The sequence below is a fragment of the Saccostrea cucullata genome, unplaced genomic scaffold, assembly GCF_032062105.1.
Source record: "Saccostrea cucullata isolate Sc308-1 unplaced genomic scaffold, CSIRO_AGI_Scuc_v1 ctg25, whole genome shotgun sequence".
NCBI classification, from domain to species: Eukaryota; Metazoa; Mollusca; class Bivalvia; order Ostreida; family Ostreidae; genus Saccostrea; species Saccostrea cuccullata.
The window spans coordinates 229,721-250,622 of record NW_026937967.1 but is presented as its reverse complement, the minus strand read 5'-3'; the positions used below and the strand labels follow the sequence as shown (position 1 = coordinate 250,622).

Sequence of the window (20,902 nt, the reverse complement as noted above, 5' to 3'; positions counted from 1 at the left end):
TCACGTGATCCAGATGGTCATGTGACATGCTCTGAAGCATTCTGTTCATCGACGTTAAATATTTTTCCGAGCATTATATTTCTTACCATGCAAGTTGATTTTTATAACAAGAACAGTACATTTATCAGAAATGACCAAATTTCGGAAGTAGGATGGTTGGATAAGGATATTCTTTCCCAGAAAGAACATGGTGACCATCACAACCCGAGTCTTCTGTCCCAAGAACGTTAACATCGTTTATCCAATATTGATATATTGTAGTTGTGGGGGCCTTCTTTTTACGCTATATCATATTCAATATGTTAAAAGTCTAAATTATAAGATATGATAGGGATTTAATAATAATGTTATTTGTTACGATATTCAATAATTTTTCTAGCTGTTACTTCGCAATCTTTCATAACAAATTGGCTAACAAAAGACACATCTTATCCCCAGCTTGCTTTCGCTTGGCCATAAAACAAATGTCATTTTTAACCATTTCCCTCTGTTCACTAAAACAATCCAATTTATGATTGAAAGTCTGAAAAGTCTGTTGTCTTCATAAATCTTGTACAAATTATCATAAGATACTTCAAAGGAATTTCCAAGTTATACGTTAAACTTTACAGCCGTTCTTTGCTCAAGTAAGACAGTGACAACCATTTTTTGTCACGAGTCACCTACATATTGACGTCATTTTCACAATGTGATGTCTCGATGATGAAGAAAAATATTACTTTTCATAATTAGGGTATTTATAAAACATGTGCATGAATATAGGTGTGCCATATTTTATTCTAATCTGAATAGTTGTATTGTAAATAAAGAGAGTTCGCGAACCTTTGGAACCCCCCTCCTTTATGCATAGTATTGAAAATATAACCTGTTCTCCAAATGCGCTTCATCAAATATGTGGTTTTTATACTAATAAGGCTTTATTTTATTAATATTTAACAGTCAAAAGACTGATCAACCCTGATCCACATCAAAGCCCTAACGCTAACGTTATTTAAAGTCTAACTCTCACATCCTAACTTGAACTCCAGCTCTAAGTTTAACCCTTTGGCTAACAACTTTGCAACTTATCCCCAAACCTAGCTCTATGTAAATGAAGGCTGCTTTTAGCAAAAGATTGTAATAACAATAGAGTCCATTCTAGTTTACTTATATATAATTAAACTCAAGCAAACTTAAAATACCAGTGCTTTTTCTTAATATCAAAATCACACGAACTCTATTTCAATGAATGATGTTTATCCCCCTAAGTTGTCGTAAGGTCATGATTTTGCATTAATTAAACAGTCAGGTATGACTTTCTAAATCTTGAACTTTTACACATTTTTAAAAGTAGATACTATGTTTCAACAAATATGCTACTAGAGCTGCTAACGTTTGGAAAGCATGACAGGAAACGACCACAAAGTTGTTCAAATTTTTAGTATTAATGTTGAAAGTGATCGCGATTATCAAAGATATGCCTCTCGACGAAAGTCGTCAGTGGTCCGAGAAATATCGGACCGAATTCACTCAGTACTGAACCGAGAAGAAGATTACGTTGACCAGTCAATTAATGGGGTGTTTCGGTTCAAGAATCAGCTAGACGTCAAAGATGTCATCCCTAGCAACGGTCAGTCCTCAGTGGAGGCACACCATTATCAGAGAAGAGGGAGTTCTGTTTTAATTGAGTAAGATTACTTTTCATTATTATAATGGTATTAGGTTAGTCGTCAATCCATCGATTTGCATTAACTCAATGGATGCCTTTAACTTAATTTATTTGTAAGAATCTTGAAAGTAATGTATCAATCATACTTTTTGGATAAAACTAACATTCTATTAAGATTTTTTAGCATAAAATATATACTATTCCAATTTTTTGTTCCATATACCTGTTGCAATTCTCTTCCATTAGTCAAAACGATACATTACCAGGAAAAGACGACCAAAAAGCTAAAGAATTCAGAAAATGGTTCGTGTTTGTGAGCAGTTTTGTAAATATGTTTATAACGGGTGGATTTCCTTTCAATATGTCTGTTCTATTTGTGGAGTTCTTGCAAGCCTTTGGAAGAACCAAGGCGGAGACGTCCTTGGTTCAGTCCGTTTGTACCGGAACTTTTTTTATTGGAGGTAAATGAAATCGTTGCACAAAGGACTGTTAATGAGTAGACATTAGATACAGAAATGTGTATATATTATAATTTTTCAGTAGAAGATAAGTTAAACATACTGCGTACTTAATACATGCTTGCACATAAAGCAGGCTACGATTAATATATATAATTTATATTGTTTATATGTCAGATAGTTACTTCAAAAGGCACATAACATCATTATTCCTACATTCCCTAATAATTATAAGTAAATGTTAAACCCATAAGTACTTTATAATTACAGTGCTTTGGTATTGCAAAATAGCTTAACAAAAAAAAAAATGTAAGAAAATCCAGTTAAAATTACAGACTCGATCAGTACATAAATATGCTTTAACTTTTAAGATCCTTACCTTTTAGCAATATATATATATCGTAATGCCAATAATGCTTTGTTTACTTTTCATATCAAAAATATTTTGATAGTCTATATAACTTAAACTAACTGAAATTAGTTTCGATGAGTAAAATCCCATCTTATTTAAATGATCAAAGAATTTCAAAGTAAACTTACGCATTTTGAATTTCTGCATTCGCAAATAATACTTTTTGGTAGGTTTGGTTACTGGAACCTTAGTTTCCAGATTTGGAACAAGAATCTGTGGATGTTGTGGAGCTTTGCTGTCAGCTGTCGGAATAGGAGTCTGTTTTGTAGCCCCTAATTTAGAATTTTTAATCATCTTCATAGGAGTAATGGCAGGTCAGATATCGAGGTGTTTTAATGATTTCTTAATATACATGTAATTGCAACTTTTCAAGAAAAAACTTTGTTATTTTGAAAATCCTTTCTTCTTTTTTAGGTGCTGGATTTTCTCTAAACGTGATTTGTGCATCAACGAGTATATCTCAAAACTTTTCTCAAAAGGAAAAGGTTATGTTTCTGGCAATAATTTCTATGGGATCAGGCATTGGTGCACTGAGCTTTCCGTTGCTTCTCCAGTATTTTACACATATGTTTGGATGGAGAGGATGTCTTTTGATCGTTTCTGGAATTGTTTTGAACCAGTTGGCTTGCGGGCTTATGTCCGGCCCATCCTCCAGCATAAAAACATCTAAGAGTTCAGCAGATTCTCAGGTTGACCTTGACGTTGAAAACGAGAACAAGGGATCGCAATGTATCTGCCTTTATAGATTTCAAACATTAGCAAAGAACAAGGTGTTCCTAGCATACTGTCTTTCCTTAGCATTTGTGTTGACGTCGTTTAATGCATTTTTGATTTTCTTCGTAGACTATTTTGAACAGAAAGGTTTCGATAGAACCTCTGTAGTATGGCTATATTCTGGGATGAACATCATAAGTTCACTCTTCCGTTTTATTCCTGGGTTAATGGCCCAGAGCCCAACACTTCCAAAACTAGCCATACCAGCAATATTTTCAGCATGTGGGTCTGTCGCGCTTGCCATTCTTCCTCTGATGGATACTTATGTACTGAACGCCATTGTTGTTGCGTGTTACGGCGCAGCACTTGGAGGAGTGGTGACGGTGATATCAATTACGACTTTACATCTCGTTGGTGACGAGAATTACCCGACTGGATACGGAATGGTTCTAGCTGTTAACGGTATCGCTAACACCATTGGTGCTCCAGTGTCAGGTAAAATTATGTCTTTTTAAGTTATCTGTTAAGTTTTCCGTTATTTCCTGATCATGACAAGGAGAACACGACGGGTGTGTCAAGTCAACAGGGGATGCTCACTCCGCCATGGCACCTGATCCCACCTCCGATGTTTTGGAGGTCCGTGTTTGTCGATCTTTCTCTCTGTGAATGTGTACTTAAAAGTTTTCATTTGGTCTAAGATGTTTCAATCTTGGCTAGCATTTTCAACAACTAATTATGGCAAGCCCTTTTACTATTTATTCGTGAAATAAAAAAATTCTTTCAATAAGAGAGATATCTCTCTAACATAAAGAGATATCTCTTTAGTTTATAGTGATATCTCTTTATCTAAAAGAGATATCTTTATACCTTACAGAGATATCTCTTTAAACAAAAGAGATATCTCTTTTTGTAAGAGAGATATCTCTTTCACTTAGAGAGATATCTTTATAAGCTAGAGAGATATCTCTTTAAGCGAGAGAGATATCTCTTCAAGTTAGAGAGATATCTCTTTAACAAGGTTAAAAGAGATATCTTTCTTAGTTAAAGAGATATCTCTTTAGATTTTTAAAAAGAGATATCTTTATGAGCTTCAGAGATATCTCTTTTAATGAAAGACAAATCTCTTTTCCAGTGATGCTTAAAATAGAATAATTAATTCTCCACCTTAAAACGAAAGCGAAACAGGAAGTAAAGTCTCTTAAATAGTTTCTATGTTATAAGAAAAAAAAGACTAAGCAAGGAGTTACCCTGAATAATACATGCACTGTGTAGACAAAAATGCTATAAATCCCTTTTGATAAAAAAAAAACCCCAAAAAATAATAGTGGCAACTTCGTTGATAAAAATGCGTAAAGTTTAATATTCACGAAAACGAAAGTAAGCATATGCAAGGGATCGAATTTTCTCAGCTTATGAAATAATAAACTATACTTCCGTCAATAAAAAGTTTACTTCCGGTAAAGGGCGAAGTCATTTGAAATGGAATTTAAATAAAAAATATGTATAGAGATATCTCTTTGCGACAAAGAAATATCTCTTAAAGTGAAAGAGATATCTCTTTAAGACACTTTTGAAAGATATCTCTTTCACTTTAAGAGATATCTCTTAAGATAAACTAAGAGAGATATCTCTTTTACTTTAAGAGATATCTCTTTATCCTTGAGAGATATCTCCAAAAGTAAAAGAGATATCTCTTTCACGTTAATAGATATCTCTTTTCACGAAAGAGATATCTGTCAAGGAGAAAAGGATATCTTTTCAAGTGGAAGAGATATCTCTCTAATAAAAAAGAGATATCTCTCTAAGTATTAGAGATATCTCTCTAAGTTTAAGAGATATCTCTTTCTCATAGAGATATCTCTTCAAAATGAGAGATATCTCTTTAAGTTGAGAGATATCTCTATTTTTAAAGAGATATCTCTCTAAAATGAGAGATATCTCTGTAATTTTAAGTTAAATTTTATTTTCCGAATAAATAGCAAAAGGGCTTGCCATAACTAATGCCATTTTAAAGTATTAACGCCAAAGAAGACGTATTTATCTGTTTGTCCATAATTCATATAACAATTTGAACCAGTTTGGAAATGTATTCCTTTGTCTTCCCGAGAGCAAGATAATAGATATATTTGTATACTACATCTACCTGAGCCTTATCGAGTATATTATGCAGTGACTGTAATAGAACAGACAATTATATAAATCAAAAAAAAAAAAAAAACTTTAGCGTTGATGCAACGCCAACTGTTAGTGTCAAAATTCACCGGTAGTGTTTAATTTTCCCATGCTGATGATGTTATAAACAGAATTTAAATAACCAACAGCTAATGATAGTTGCAGAACTAACCTTATGGGTTTGACTAATAGGTTAAATGACATATTTATAAATTTCAATTAAAAACACGAATAAATCAATGATAGGAGTTATAATAAGGACTGTTCAATATGAGGGAAAATCAAACGTGGACTATTTGCACCGTGTCTCTCCCCCTAGGTTCCTGTTGATAGAGAACTGGGTGTCTCCCATCTTCTTCCGTTACTACACCCAGAACTAAACATCAATTCCTTAGGATTATATACTTGCCACGAGTGTTTCTATTCCATTTTTACCCTTACTACTTAAAGCTGAACACTGCTCGTAAAAAGGCATAGTCCGCCATATTTCCCGTTCTACAACGCTCTCCCTACAACCCCTATATAAGGAGCAGATCGCTTAATAAATATCAGTTCAATGTATTTCGCTGTAAAGATCCGACGAGTGTATAGACGTACAACTTACACTGTCGTGCTACTTGCTCTCGATGAAATTATCAAATTTTACTCAATTTTTCCAAAACAGGACAAAACTATCATGAAAATACAGGTCAATACAGTATTTACAAACAGAAAATGCACATAAAAACAAGGAATAAAGCAAAAAATCTAAGACCACGAAATGAGTACTATATGTCGGCTATGAGATTCGAGTGTGCAATCGGTTGTAAATTACAGAAGCTAGTCGAAGAAACCGAAGCCGAGAGAAAAAAAAATTGTAGGATTAAAGCTGAACACTTTCGTCAGATGGGTTTCTAAACCGTTCGATTGCTAACGAAATCGAACGGTTTATATACCCGTCTGACGAAATTGTTCAGCTTTAATCCTACAATTTTTTTCTCTCGGCTTCTATTTCTTCGACTAGCTTCTGAATGCATGACTTTCCCAAAACTTCGCTTTATATATCTTTGGGCTAGTCTATGCCAAGGGTAGTCAGGCCATTCCTTTATGTAAGGTCTTCTTTATGCGTTTTTAAAAATTCCACTTTTACCACTATAAATTTAATTGATTACTCAGTAAATACTGTTTCAACACTGTATGATCATACATTTACATGTACCAAAGTGTGTTTTTAATACCACATTCCTTAGAACTAAAGAATAAAAAATGTTTTCGTAAAATCGAAATTGTAACGAAATTTAATTGCTAAAGTCCCCCAATACCCTATGAACTTTCACCAGAGGTGTCTTTGCTGTAGACAGTGAAACCAGATGTAACAGGTACGTGTGATACATGTAATGTACGTTTATACGGTTTATAAATTATTGTGTGACATATGCAAAGTACTTGTATCATTTAGATTACTCGACTAATGGATATAGTATATTTAGAACGTGTAGAACAATGTAGAATGTCCTAGAAAATAGTTACTGTATGTTATGAAACGAGCATCTAAAAAAGAAAGGTAGGGGGGAAACAATGGAGAGATTATAAATAAAACATTTTTTCTATTGTTTTGGTAGAAAAAAAAAACATTTGTCATGCTGAATTAAGATGTTTGTTAGCTGAACAATAGGATTTGAAGCTTTTTTTCGAGAGAACAATTGCAACTCGTTACAACAAAGTGTCATTCACGGACATGGCCATGACTTGATTTACCTCTCCTCTTGGATGATGTCTGATATAAAGCACCCTTGCTATTTAATGAGTTACGCTCCATCACCTGATGTCCTGAGAATCAACCCCCAGCAACAGTTATGTGCATTAACGAGTAGTTTTATGCTTGATCATAGTATATCTCTCACAGCTAGATACGACAGAATTCTACAAAATACGTATGATTCTTGAATTTTACAAAATTTCAATGTTGTCAAGTCTAAACTTTGAAAGGGAGGGAGATTTGGAAAAGAATTTGTTCTTTTGATTTCTTAAAACACTTTACAGCCTCTTTAACTGGAACAATTGTGACTTTATATTTACATTGTACATAACGGTCTTTCATTATTAATTTAATGGCCAAAAGTGTGTATTTTTGTTATTAATCCGTGGCCGACAATAGCATGATAACGAAGGCAGAAGATGTATTGGATTTTATACCTTAAATGCAGAGCATTAAAACAAAAAAAATCAAAGAGATTAAATTATGAGTGATGCTAATGAAATTTGCATTATGCTATTTGCTGTATGATCAGGACAACAATGAGTGGAGCTACTAATATATAGGGTTTTTTTTAATTACTTAATACGAAACATTTTTTCTGATAATTTTGCACAGATTATTACTTGAGACATCACTTTTAATAAAATATTAATTTGTGTAAATGGCTTTTCTAGATATTTCTGATATTTTCACTATTTTAACAGGGTATTTTCGAGACATCTCTGGGTCTTACAACTACGGAATATTGTCGGGTGCTGGAAGTTCCTTCTTGGCTAGCATAATATTCACCTTGGCCGCAATATACCATAAGCGGCATGGCGTTGATCCCATGTCCAAATTCAACATGGAGATAGACGTCCAGGCGCGCCGGAAATCACGACGACGATCCAGTATCCTACCCTGGAGGAGAAGTGTTGACTTTGGATTTGCTTTGTGAACACAAGAAAGGATGCAAAGGGTTTAAGGTTCATCGATACGATGATAAGAGAGATAACACTTAATGGCATAAATTCTCTAATTCCTTTATAAATCTGTCAAGTTTCTTTTTTTATCCGTTTTGTTCAGCAAGCTATGCTATAATTGTTAGTAATTTACTTATCAAATACAGGTACATCTATTAATAATTTGGAAAATCATAAGAGGTGAAAGAAACATTTTATATGAGTGAGCAGATGGTTTACATGTATATGTAGTTTAAATCGGGAAAGGTGAAGCTGAAAAGAGAAATAAATTCTGCAAAGCGAAAATTGTATTAGCTAATAATAGTGTAAATTCTTCTCAGGTATTGATATTTTGGTATACATATTCATGTGTAGAATCAACAGACATTTTGCATCCATGAGTGAAATAAATAAATAAGTAATCAAGCACGATACATTAATAATTAATAGAACATAGTCTCAAATGATACATAGTTTCATTAATGGAAAGCTATTTCATCCAACAATTACGGTGGTATATTTAGGACACGCATTTATTTTTTTTTAAATACCAGAAAAAAATTATCTTGTGAAAACGACATAATTATCTTGTGAAAACGAGATAGTATCTTGTGAAAACGACATAATATAATAAGTCGTTTTCACAAGATATTATCTCGTTTTCACTAGATAATATCTCGTTTTCACAAGATAATAAGTCATTTTCACAAGATAATATCTCGTTTTCACAAGATAATTTCTCGTTTTCACAAGAAAATTTCTCGTTTTCACAAGATATTATCTCGTTTTCACAAGATAATATCTCGTTTTCACAAGATAATAAGTCGTTTTCACAAGATAATATCTCGTTTTCACAAGATAATTATGTCGTTTTCACAAGATAATATCTCGTTTTCACAAGATATTATCTCGTTTTCACAAGATAATATCTCGTTTTCACAAAATAATATCTCGTTTTCACAAGATAATATCTCGTTTTCACAAGATATTATCTCGTTTTCACAAGTTTTCACAAGATATTATCTCGTTTTCACAAGATAATATCTCGTTTTCACAAGATAATATCTCGTTTTCACAAGATAATATCTCGTTTTCACAAGATATTATCTCGTTTTCACAAGATAATATCTCGTTTTCACAAGATAATAAGTCGTTTTCACAAGATAATATCTCGTTTTCACAAGATAATTATGTCGTTTTCACAAGATAATATCTCGTTTTCACAAGATGATATCTCGTTTTCACAAGATATTATCTCGTTTTCACAAGATAATATCTCGTTTTCACAAGATAATAAGTCGTTTTCACAAGATAATATCTCGTTTTCACAAGATAATTATGTCGTTTTCACAAGATAATTTTTTTTTCTGGTATTTAAAAAAAAAATAAATGCGTGTCCTAAATATACCACCGTAAACAATTGATATATTCCAAATATTATTTATTTTGGACAAGTGAATATTAGACCATTGAAAATGCATTATTCATATTTCATTTGAAATATAAAATTGTCTGCAAATATACAGGATTTAATATTGATCAATCACTTGGTTAGAAATGGCGTTTTCATCAGAACATTTTAGCTTTCTGCATGAGTGGCTTCGCTTAAGAACAAGAAAACTGTGTGAAATATATAATTCCTTCCTAAAAGTCAGTGCTTCTCGTGTATATTTGTGTTTTTAATAATGTATTTACAGGTATGCTTAGTATACCTAAAATTCTTTACAATTCATGGGAATGAAACAGTTGGAATGGAGGGGTACGATCATGTGATTTTTTTTCAGGTTAATAATTAGCAATTTAAGTTATTTCAGAGGGGATAACTATGCATAATATTTTGACCAAAAAAAAAAAAAACGGAACAAAATTATTAACGCTCTTTTGCAACAAAACCATCAGTTAAACCTTAGCAAGTGATAAACTCATATATTAAAGGTGTGTTTCGTTAATTCGATAATAATTTATAGTATTTGACGTTAGTTATGTTCTATTTCTGTAATATAAAATATATACAATTTCTCCAATAATTTTATTTTATATGAAAAAAAATAAATAGTATAAGAGATCCAACAAATGATATGCTTGTACAATTGATGTAAGTGCACTTGATTTTTACAGTGCACTCAACATCATCAGAGATCGGGGAACTATAATATTGTAACATTAAAAAAAATATATAACAGCAAATTTTTCTATAACACAGATTCGGAACGAATTCATAATTAAGAATTGGCAATTCCATAGAAATTATCAAGATCTTTTAGGAAAATAGAGGAAGCATTGCCTTTTCCTTTAACAATAAATTGAACACGTGTTACAGACAAAAAAGTCTCCTCTTATGCAAAGATATCGAGTACAAGTATATTGGTCCTTCCTTTATCTGTATGTACGTACGTTACGTTGAAACGTACGTCTGAACGTCTCACGGAGTGTTGATTTGATCCTTTTGCTGAGAAATGCACCATCATATACTTCATATTCCACCTCATTTTTGTGCATGTGTATTATTCCTGTAAGTTTCAAACTGTAAGCTCAGCGTCACTTGATCGGATCACGTTGGCGTCGATAGACAAGATTTTTCACGGGTGTGACTGCCCTTGTGCAGAAATCTCGTCACCGCCGCTTCGTAGTATTATTTGATGAGGACAGCAAAGACTGGTCCGATTTATAGGTTTCTGTGTCAATGGAACAAGATGCACATAAAATTGATAATACGTTACTGTTAGTGAAAGCCAACGCTATATATACCAGTACTAACCAATTATTTTGTATAAAATAAAATAAATTGCGAGGTATGTCAGAGAGACAATTTCAACTTGATATAAGTAACAACAGACAATAAAATGAAAGACATGCTTGGTTGAATCGTTCCAGGATACGCCTATACGATTCAAACTTAAAATGATCTTATCAACTTGTTATAATTACCAGCCAGAAGAATGATTGAGCAAGCTATTCCCACCATCATCAGTAGAAAGACTGTCCAGAATACAAGTTTTCCAGCGCTTTGAGGTAGTTTGGTTTTCTCGCCGACCAAAATGGCCTTGTATAAATTTCCTTGTCCGTATGGATGAACATATCTTCCATTTAGGGGCTGTCTCAGAACGTGTTCCACTATGTCAGTAAAGTGGTGATCCTCCGCCAATCCGTCGTCAGGCTCAAAAGCGGGATTCGAAAAATCCTGTGACGACTTGAAAATAGAGAAAAAGAAAATGCATGTTTTGGTTTACATATGTAATTACATGTTGTTCAACAAATACTTTCTTTACGATATGATAAAACAATTCAAACACTTTTGATTGGTTGATTGATTTATGTTGTTTAACATCCCATTCGAGAATTTTTTCACTCATGAAGAGACGTAAACATATATTCCAGTGAAGGGTTGCATGTAAATTTTGACTTTTACTTGGAAGTCATGGCCATAGAGCAGTGAGGTATCTATCGTGCCAACGCAAGCCGCGACACGAGACCTCGGTTTTTAAGGTCTCATCCGAAGGACCCGCAACTTTCACTTCACGTGCCGAGCGCATGGCGAATGAACAGTTTCTATCCATTCTGTGTGACCTAGGTCACTCGCGGCCGAGACTCGAATTCAAGACCTCCCGATCAAGGAGCCAGTGCTCTACTGACTGACTTACCATGAACGGTAGGGGGTCGTATCCCAAGGTTGGATGTGGAGACCGCGGTTCTTCGGATGAGACCATATAATACATGTACGTAGGTCTCTTGTAGCAGTAGTTACCGGCACGAAAAAGACTCCTCACTGCCGAACATACTCAACTCTCCACCTGCTAACGAGGGCGTCTCCATATTAGAGAAATATTTTCGAGAGAGACGTTAAAAATAAACAAACAAAAATACTTCTTAATAATAAAAATAAATCTCTTAAAGTGGCCTTCAACTGGACTTTGCTAGAGAGACTAGTATATTGAGTTTGCATTATCTATCAACAATTGCTACTAAGTGTATTACTAGTATTCAAATGTCGATTCGTTATATCCCAGTCAACTAGAAGTTAAAGGCACCATAGCCTCTGCCACATCTGTTTCATATTTGGGTGTTTGACTGGTTGTAGACGTAACATTAAACTAAACACTAAATTGGTTGACAACCGCAATGAGTTTAACTTTTCAATCGTCAACTTTCCTTATTTATGTTGCAATATCCCGCTATCACCAGCCTTTGGTGTTTACATCCACTACATCATTTGATAAACAAGAGCATGCTCCGAGTAGGATCAGTTTTAACCCGAGACCAGCTACTGACAGATAAGTTGATGTTACAGGGATTTTAACAACCTACGTTAGAGTCAGCATTTCTTAATTTCTTTCGTAATTATACTTGTCTAGTATAAGCCATGTCAACAAATATAAGGTCGACTTTTAGCAAACATTCTAATACCAACTAGAGGTACTGTGATAAATGAGCTCACTAAATGATACCCCCCGCCTCCCATATAAATATAATGGCAGTGTCCATGTTTTGCTCTGGAAAATCCAAAATATATGTCAGATCAAAAAGTAAAATAGAAAGTGCACAATGGCAATATGTAATAAAGATTCTATGAAAGTTTCATTAAATTTCCTTCAGTGGTATGAGAGGAGTTGCGGATAAGAGATGGGTACCCCAAAGCGTAACAGACGGATGGACGGACGGACGGACGGACGGACGGACGGACGGACATACCGATTACTATATACCCTCCCGCTTTTCAAACAGGGGGTATAATGACTTATTAGGCCTTTGTTTTATCGACTGATTTGACTACGGGATGTCTGTTTGATTAATACATAGGGCTCACGGCGGGTGTGACCTGTCAAAAGGGATTGCTTTATCCTCCTAAGCACTTCACCCCACCTCTAGCTAGCATTTCCAGTGATCCGTGTTGATCCCTCTTTACATTATTTTATTGTTTGTAGATTTTTTTAGATCAATCTCTGTTCGTTATCTTCACCTTTTTCACTGTAAAGAGTTCTTAAATTCAAAATACAATGTACATTTATGTAAAAGATTGGACAAGACCACTATAATACGGCAATTCCATAGTAAAATTTGATCAGGAACTAGAAAACGATGATAAATAAGGAAATCAAAGCACTGGATAAAAAGTACAACGGAAATTCCCTTTGAGACTGTGCTTTTCATCCTCTAATGAAAAATCTATAATAAAATCATCCATTACGGATCGATTTTGAGAGAATAACTTTTTTTTCGGAACAACACCGAATATTTCTCTGATTGTTTTTATTACTATTAGAAATTTACATGAAAATGAATTCACTGACATCAAAGATTTTTCTGCCAAATATAGAGATGAAATTAAACGGAAGTTCTTTATTTTCTTAAACCCGTAATGCCTTGGGCCTCGGGCACTTCAATTAGCAAATACGATGTTATTGTAACGAAGAGCGACAAACCATTAATGAGGAAGGATACGGTGATGAAGTCAGTAATTCCTCTCTCTCTCTCTCTCTCTCTTGTCTCTCTCTCTCTCTGATCACTTCTTTCATACAGTTTACTGCTTTCAATACAGTTTAAATATATGCATATGTCTTTTTAAGCTTTTAATATACATTCTCTCCGTGATTCTTTAAAGAAAAAATTCTACGGGTATAATCATTTGAATTTATTTATCAGAAAATCATGAGATAATTAAAAAAAATTCTAATCTGAAGAACCTTTAGCTAGATGTTATGCATGTATTTAAGAAAGCCTTAAAATCACTTTAAATTTCCCTTTTAGAGGACATTTTATCAGTAATGATACACATTTGAAAATACAAATCAACAGTAAAATTGCAATCAAAGAAGCCTAGATTAAAGTACTATATGACATTTGGGCTCTTTGAGGAAGGAGAGCATATATACATTGTATATTGACATTCAACATGGAATTACTATGGTTTAAAACTAATTTAAATTATTTTTTTTCTTTTTAATTTGGATGGAATGAAAAGTTTACTGAAAGATGACAGCAAGATATTCTATCTCAACCGCGTTCAATACTCTCTGAATATGGTATATATCTGATAAAAACAAAACAATTTTGACTTACCACAATTTTGAAATTATCCCGCATTTTATAATTGAAATGTACCTTTATCTGAGTCTCAAGACAAGGCCCCACATCTGTAACTAACAGACTATTTTATAAAAGAAAGCAAAAGCAACGCGGATATTATTTCTTTGAAGCAAATGGTGTCGACAGCTGCAAAATGTTCAGAACGAAACAAAGGCCATTAAATAGAAAACCCATTTTATTAATTCATTTTAGAATTTGACAGATTTGAAATCCATTTCTAAGCCGAGATGTTGTTAATGTCGAAACGATAAAAAAGTTAATCATGCATAGCAATAGACGAACGACTTTTGGTGATACCAAACGCATGAATATCCAACACGTTAGTTTTATTATGGATAAGATGTTACAATGGTCTTTAAAATACAATTTAAGACCCAGTCTTGGAACTTAGCACGCGACCTGTTACTGAAGCCTAGGAAAATACACAGGTGTTGGTAAAGCTTCTATCGCTATAATACAGAGTTTGTCAATGAAAGTTTTCAAAAATCAATAAGATTTAATCCAATTTTTGCATTCTTGTTTTGTGCTAATTTCAAAAGGTCTAGCAATTCCTATTTCTTTTTAGTCATGGTGTACATGTCAATGAAGTTTTCTCTTTTCTTGCATAACATTAAAAATCATTTATTGAAAACCAAAAATATGTTTAATTTACAAGTATTGCACCGACGTAATTGAAAGGAACATATTTTGAAAAATGAATTATATTACTACAGTGTCTTTAAAATGATTAATTAAAATCAAGTTTTTGAATGATTCAACTTATCAACGGGACTTAAAGAAAAGCAAAAATAAAACACTGAATCAGAACAGAACTAAGGGGGAAACAAAAATGAAACAATGCTAATTAAAACAACGCTTAAATGCATAATACTGATATACTATATTCATCAATCTACGGTAGGATTCATGACTAATTGTAACAGCTGTTTTTGGTTGACAAGACAATTATAACTAATTACAAAATCATTATTTTAAGTCAGACAAACAAAAAATAGTGAACCAGATGTTCTAGAAATGAACAATTTGTAACATTTCATAATAAGGTTTGAACTTTCGATGTTATTGTCTATACTTGCTCAACTGTTTGTAGCTTAAGAAAAAGAGCATTTCTGTCTTATTTTATATTAAGAGCAGTACCGTTTACAGTTTGAAATGGGTAGCCATGTAATTTGGACAAAAAGTCGTAGCCTAAAATTTCTAGTATTTACAGGGCCGGGTCAAAATTTCAAATTATGTACAGTGGTTGAAAAAAGGGTGGGGAGACGGTGATACATTTTGTTTAGTACATATTACATGCATCGCGCATTTTATTTTTCTTGTCACAAGTTTGACATATCGAATGAGAATCATTTTTTCCATGCATCGCGCATTTTATTTTTCTTGTCACAAGTTTGACATATCGAATGAGAATCATTTTTTCTAGTAACCCAGATTTTACCTCAGATCTTTACATATATTCTTCATTTTTCACTTTTAATTCTTATTTGCTGGTGTTGTGAAAGAAAGTATGGTTCTTATTCAGATTCAGATGATTTAGATTACATGTATTATAATTATAATGAAATGAATTTTTCCATAATTATTATCCAATTATATATGTTCTTGCATGGTCATGTACGGTCAAAGTTCTCTATCGATCGTTAATTAATATTAAGATCTTAATTCTCATGGTATAAACTGGGAATATTTTGTTTCATTTACTGATCAAAGGAAAATGAAAACGACTTCAATGAAGTCATCATTGACAACTTACTTCAAGTCACTATTACATGTACTTTGGTGATCTATTAAAACCAGCTATAACTTTAATGTACAGCAGTATATTTTACAACTGAACTATAAACCTGTTTATGCATAAAAGGTTTGTCTACTTACCTTTTTCTTGTATTTCCCATAGAGTTGGTTAACTTGGATCAGACTATTTGATCCTTTAGGAAAAACTATCACATGTTCTGGGCTTGTTTCGGTTGACGGTGCCGGGGTTACGAAGATATTCGGCTCGGAAAGAGTTGTCCGGAATTTAGGAAACTTCCGGTCTTCCAAATTGTCGAGAAGTGGGTTCACACTCTCGACACTGATTGGAAGGCTATTTTGTTTTGGTGTAAATTTCAATCGTATAATTTCCGGACTGCCAAGAATTATTCCGCCATCTTTAAGTTTCTTATCATGAACGTTGTTCGCCAGTTCTCCATTATTGACTGACATTTTGAAATGTATGGTTAACATCTATTTTTTGAGGGTGGGCTTTTGTGATGACAACCATTACAATTTCTAATATCACCAATACTGAAATACAAGAAACAGAGTTTAACATTTAAATTTCTAGGTATATATACAATAAATACAAGTATTGATCACCCCTTTCAAAGTTGTCCTCATGAAATTATAATCAGCGAATTTCTCGTTTCTCCTCCAGCTAAATTAGTTCTCTACCGGAACAATGACAAATCTTAATCTCAAATAGACCAGCTGACAAAAAACTTGAAAAATGAATTCAAAATCAATTTTTAAAACGGATATTATTCAATTCTAAGAAATTACCTATTATGTCACAAACCACTGCACACTTGTCAGTATGATCATGCAGTTTTCAAACTCTTCGGCATTTGAAAGCAATTTCAAGTGAAAAGGATAATGAATCATTTCTGCAAATTGAATCCAGGTAAAATCCTCTGGGACTATACAGGTATCATTTGACGCTACATTTGGAATATTTTTAATTGTTCTCAGGAGCTTAGTCAATAGACCCCGAACAAAGTTAGGATTTGGATGAAATTTGTGCATAAAAATTGCCATGTCTCTTTAAACAAATTGCCATAATAATATTTTATTACGAGATCCCGTTATGGTTCTAAAACATTTTTGAGGAATTAATGTGTGCATGTATTTCATAATACTGTGATAATAAAAGTTTATGGTTTATTTTGAACTAAAAGGTACATTACAATGGAACAGAAAATTTTAATGCTGAAGTATTGGTTAAAATCAAAAAATAGCGATAATTGTATTTTAAGAAATATATACAAAGAAATGTTAGATGTGTGTGAATCTAACACTTTTCCTTGCTGGTTGTCACATATAAAAGAACTTGTTGATACATTAGGCTTTGGTTATTCATGGAACTGTAAAAATAATCTTAATGAAAAACTTTTTTTGTTTGAGGTGAAACAAAGATTGGATGACATGTTCATACAAGAAGCACGATTATTTTGAAGGTTCTCCGAATGCATTTTGTATAAGCATTTAAGTGATAGTTTTGATTTACAATTATATTTAAAAAGGTCAATATCACAAAAATATGCACAACATATCAGTCAATATCGTCTGTCTACCAACTAGAGATAGAGCTTTTTTAATATTCCTAGAATAGAAAGATTATGTAAATTTTGTTCAATGTCACAGGTTGAAGACGAGTATCATTTTATTCTGGTTTGTCCATTTTTTTTTCCAATGTTAGAAAAGAGTATATTAAAAAATATTATCACCAAAAACCCTCTACCTTTATTGTTCAATTGTTGTCGACAAAAAATGTAACAGAGTTATGTAAACTGGGAAAATATCTTTATAAATGTACAAAATTAAGAGCAGATGTAAATTGAATTGATATAACGACTTTATCCTCAATACTACTATTACTAAACTAAGTAAACTTATATTAATGTGTATTTTCTGCTTTATGAATTTAGAATGAATAGTTTGTAAAATTTTTCTATTATCCTGCTTTACTTAATGTTCAAATGATATTGCTGTTATACATATACTGTACAACTGATTTATGTATATACGTTAAACCTATGAACTGTATGGTTCTTGGTAATAAACAATACAATACAATACAATAATACTGTGATAATAAAAGGTTAAGGTTATGGTACAAAAGGTACATGTAGCTTTAGAGTAATTTTTAGTAGAATGTACATGTAGCATAAATTATTGTTGATTAACACACTCATCTTGTCCCGTTTTATTGGTAAGCTTGGATAAGATATTACATTTTTGGGCTAACATCTAGGTGGAAGTTGGCATTGATTGCTCCAAACTTTATCAGTACTCTTTTATTTCAAAGTAAGTTTTTGTTTAAAACGAATACTTTATCAATTAGGTTTAGACCGAAGATAAAAAGTTAACTTAAAATAAAAAGAAATTAATTTATATCAAAATGTCGACCGAAGTTCATAAAATTATATACTTTTACAATAATTATTTTGTATTGTGTATATGATATTGCCTACGGATGGTCATGAGGGGGTCATATAACAAAATACGATTACACAAAATAGAAAGCTGCTGCTCTAGTCATTTTTAGTAAAATGTCTTAGTACATCGTATATAAAAGTGACAATAATATCATAGTTTTAAGAAAAGAAATTGCATTCATAACATAAATTGCATTGATAAGCATATAAGGCCATGTCGTACTTGAAGGGTAAATGAAGTCATGGGCATAAAATACATGTACATGTATACATGTTTAATTAACTGTTGCCATCTTTCAAGCAAGTAAATGTACAAATTTCTAAAAACCTGAAACCTGTGACGACAAAAAATTGTCGTAGTAAATCAAAGGTTTTGTCTGTTTAAATTTTCTTTCCAATAAATCTACAGTTATATACAGCCATTTAGGACATTATAAGGGTCTGGACAAGATTGATTTTAGTTTACTTCTGGCAATTCTTGGAAAATGACGTTCAAATTGAATATTTATTTCAAACGCTATCGATGTATACTTTTAATGGATAGTTAACCGCAATGCTCGCCACTTTCTCATATACATTTGTATCTGAGACTAGCTATAATTGTCCTTCTGTCGAGACCTAAGTGAGTTCTAGATATGTTTCCTGCATAGTTTGATTGTTCTAAGCTGTATTAAGTTAAGTGTTCTAGAACGACGAAAGCTACCCATTGCCCCAATCAAAAACCTTGCTTTGGAATAAATATTCAAGTACAAAAGCGTATACGTGTACTTGCAAATTCCTGTACAAGTATTATGGCTATCCGAACAACCATTTATGATTGTTTAACCATAAAGATAGCAGAAAGCTCTTTTAAAAGAAGTCAGACAGTATATTTCTATACATAAGAGGAGACCTCAAAATTTGGGACAATTTTAAAATATCAAAATATATCCAATTTAGTACTAGTAATTCAGATTGTAAACATGCGTCAAGCATGGAGACAACGAAGACCAGAGCTGATCAAAGGAATTCTCATTACATTGCAATAAGTGGCCTATCCTTTTCGCCCAGACCATCATAATTGCAGAACATTTTAACAATCCTTATGGATACATGTAAGTGTCACAAATGCAGCACTACCGAATATACACTTTGTTTGTCTAAACAAGATATGCTAAAGATTGGTCGCAAACTAAATTTTTAAAACAGTGCATGGCCTTGATATCCTTTTGATATCGTATCCTTGAACTCACTGCTAAACTTTCTCTTGGACTCGAGAATGTACACTTGTTGCAAATAACTATATTTGGAAATCAATTAGCTCTTTTAGCAATATTAACCTTGGCATTGTACATCATCAATAGCCTTCACAAATATTTATGGTATATTCTTTGCCGACTTAGAATTAAAGGTTCGACGATTCCAAATAAAAATTCCTATTCGAATTCCAAAAAAAATGCCTCATCCCCATCCACCAGTATTATTGAATATATCAGGAAACAAAACACAACATATGATGAAAAAGTCTTACCCAATGTCCCTTTCAGTATGTCGGCGGATCAATTGATTTTACCTGTCCTCTGTCATCCTAACTAGCATCCATTATAGTAAATTTACCTCAAAGCAGTGTTTCTGATTGATTCTTCATCACCAGATTACTATATATGCAAACAGTGAATAGCACACCTAAATTCCAGTTTCAACATGATAATGTGGCCAATCTCGAGAATTTTCCTGTTAAAGACATGATGTTTTGCATTCTTGCAAATGCATGCCTGACTAAACAAAAACACAGCAGTTATTCCAATTTAATGATAATCAAAGTCGATTATTTTGCCATTGCACATTATGTCTCCAGTCAATAATTGATGAATGCATTCTTTAATACCGGCCCCTCTCAAAAGTCAATCATTTTAATGATGTTGATCAATCAAATACCGAGATTGTATGTAACAGCATGCCATTCCGAACTAAGGATGTTTCAAGCGACAGTTGGTGTGTCGTCTGTTGCTCTCTACCTTGCGCAAAAATAAATACTGGTACTAATTACCGTAAAACAATATGTCACTCAGTACTGTCAACAATACATCTGCTCTACATCCGTTTGACGGTCATTTTCATTGATTTGAAGGTTTTAATGAGAGCATGCCATTATAACCCGGTAAAGGCATTAGGTTTTCTGCGCGTATGGGTAGATGATATCCAGTTACTGTCAACTACTTGTATGGTGAATGATCAAAGCAGCTCATTAACTTTTGAAACGGGTGATGTACTCAAGACAATCCTTGGAACGTCATGTAGCTAGGCTTTCACATTTTACATCTACCCAAGATAGGCTTTTAAGTAACACGAACAATGACTGCAGAAATAAGTATGGGACAAAAAGCAGAAGTGTAGTTTTTGAAGATGATGAACAGCAGAATTATATTCGTCAAATTCGTTTGTCATCATTTCAGGTATCCAGGCGCATATCTTTTTCTAGGATAGGCAAGCTCATTTGGAATTCTCTCATCTGATCGAAAAACACTCACAAGTATATCGTGTGTACATACAGTTATAT

At 33.0% G+C, this 20,902-nt stretch overlaps 2 protein-coding genes across 3 annotated transcripts; one reads left to right on the top strand and one right to left on the bottom strand.

Annotated features, from left to right (window-relative positions):
- The first annotated feature begins 1,326 nt into the window (after nucleotides 1-1,326).
- LOC134249183 (monocarboxylate transporter 13-like) lies at nucleotides 1,327-8,557 on the top strand. Its single transcript, XM_062731559.1, has 5 exons — nucleotides 1,327-1,667; nucleotides 1,895-2,109; nucleotides 2,689-2,832; nucleotides 2,933-3,727; nucleotides 7,847-8,557. Exons 1-5 carry the CDS (start codon nucleotides 1,384-1,386, stop codon nucleotides 8,077-8,079), a joined length of 1,671 nt encoding a protein of 556 aa, XP_062587543.1. The 5' UTR covers nucleotides 1,327-1,383; the 3' UTR covers nucleotides 8,080-8,557.
- A 1,536-nt stretch (nucleotides 8,558-10,093) lies between these two features.
- Nucleotides 10,094-20,554, bottom strand: LOC134249182 (uncharacterized). 2 transcript variants are annotated; one of them, XM_062731557.1, is made up of 4 exons: nucleotides 19,874-20,554; nucleotides 16,043-16,453; nucleotides 11,012-11,273; nucleotides 10,094-10,758 (listed from the first exon to the last, which is right to left on the bottom strand). In XM_062731557.1, exons 2-4 carry the CDS (start codon nucleotides 16,391-16,393, stop codon nucleotides 10,697-10,699), a joined length of 675 nt encoding a protein of 224 aa, XP_062587541.1. In that variant the 5' UTR covers nucleotides 16,394-16,453; nucleotides 19,874-20,554; the 3' UTR covers nucleotides 10,094-10,696. The 2 variants fall into 2 exon arrangements, with proteins under 2 accessions (XP_062587541.1, XP_062587542.1); XM_062731558.1 differs by having other exon boundaries at nucleotides 19,960-20,554.
- Between the last annotated feature and the right edge of the window lie 348 nt (nucleotides 20,555-20,902).

Bases quoted from the DNA above. Each gene is read 5' to 3' on its own strand.
- LOC134249183 (XM_062731559.1), top strand. From the start codon at position 1,384: ATGACAGGAAACGACCACAAAGTTGTTCAAATTTTTAGTATTAATGTT. The intron at 1,668-1,894 runs GTAAGATTACTT...CTCTTCCATTAG, and splicing joins GGGAGTTCTGTTTTAATTGA to TCAAAACGATACATTACCAG. The intron at 3,728-7,846 runs GTAAAATTATGT...CTATTTTAACAG, and splicing joins CATTGGTGCTCCAGTGTCAG to GGTATTTTCGAGACATCTCT.
- LOC134249182 (XM_062731557.1), bottom strand. From the start codon at position 16,393: ATGTTAACCATACATTTCAAAATGTCAGTCAATAATGGAGAACTGGCG. The intron at 11,274-16,042 runs GTAAGTAGACAA...TCTATTTTCAAG, and splicing joins ATGGGAAATACAAGAAAAAG to TCGTCACAGGATTTTTCGAA. The intron at 10,759-11,011 runs GTAATTATAACA...CCATTGACACAG, and splicing joins CTCAATCATTCTTCTGGCTG to AAACCTATAAATCGGACCAG.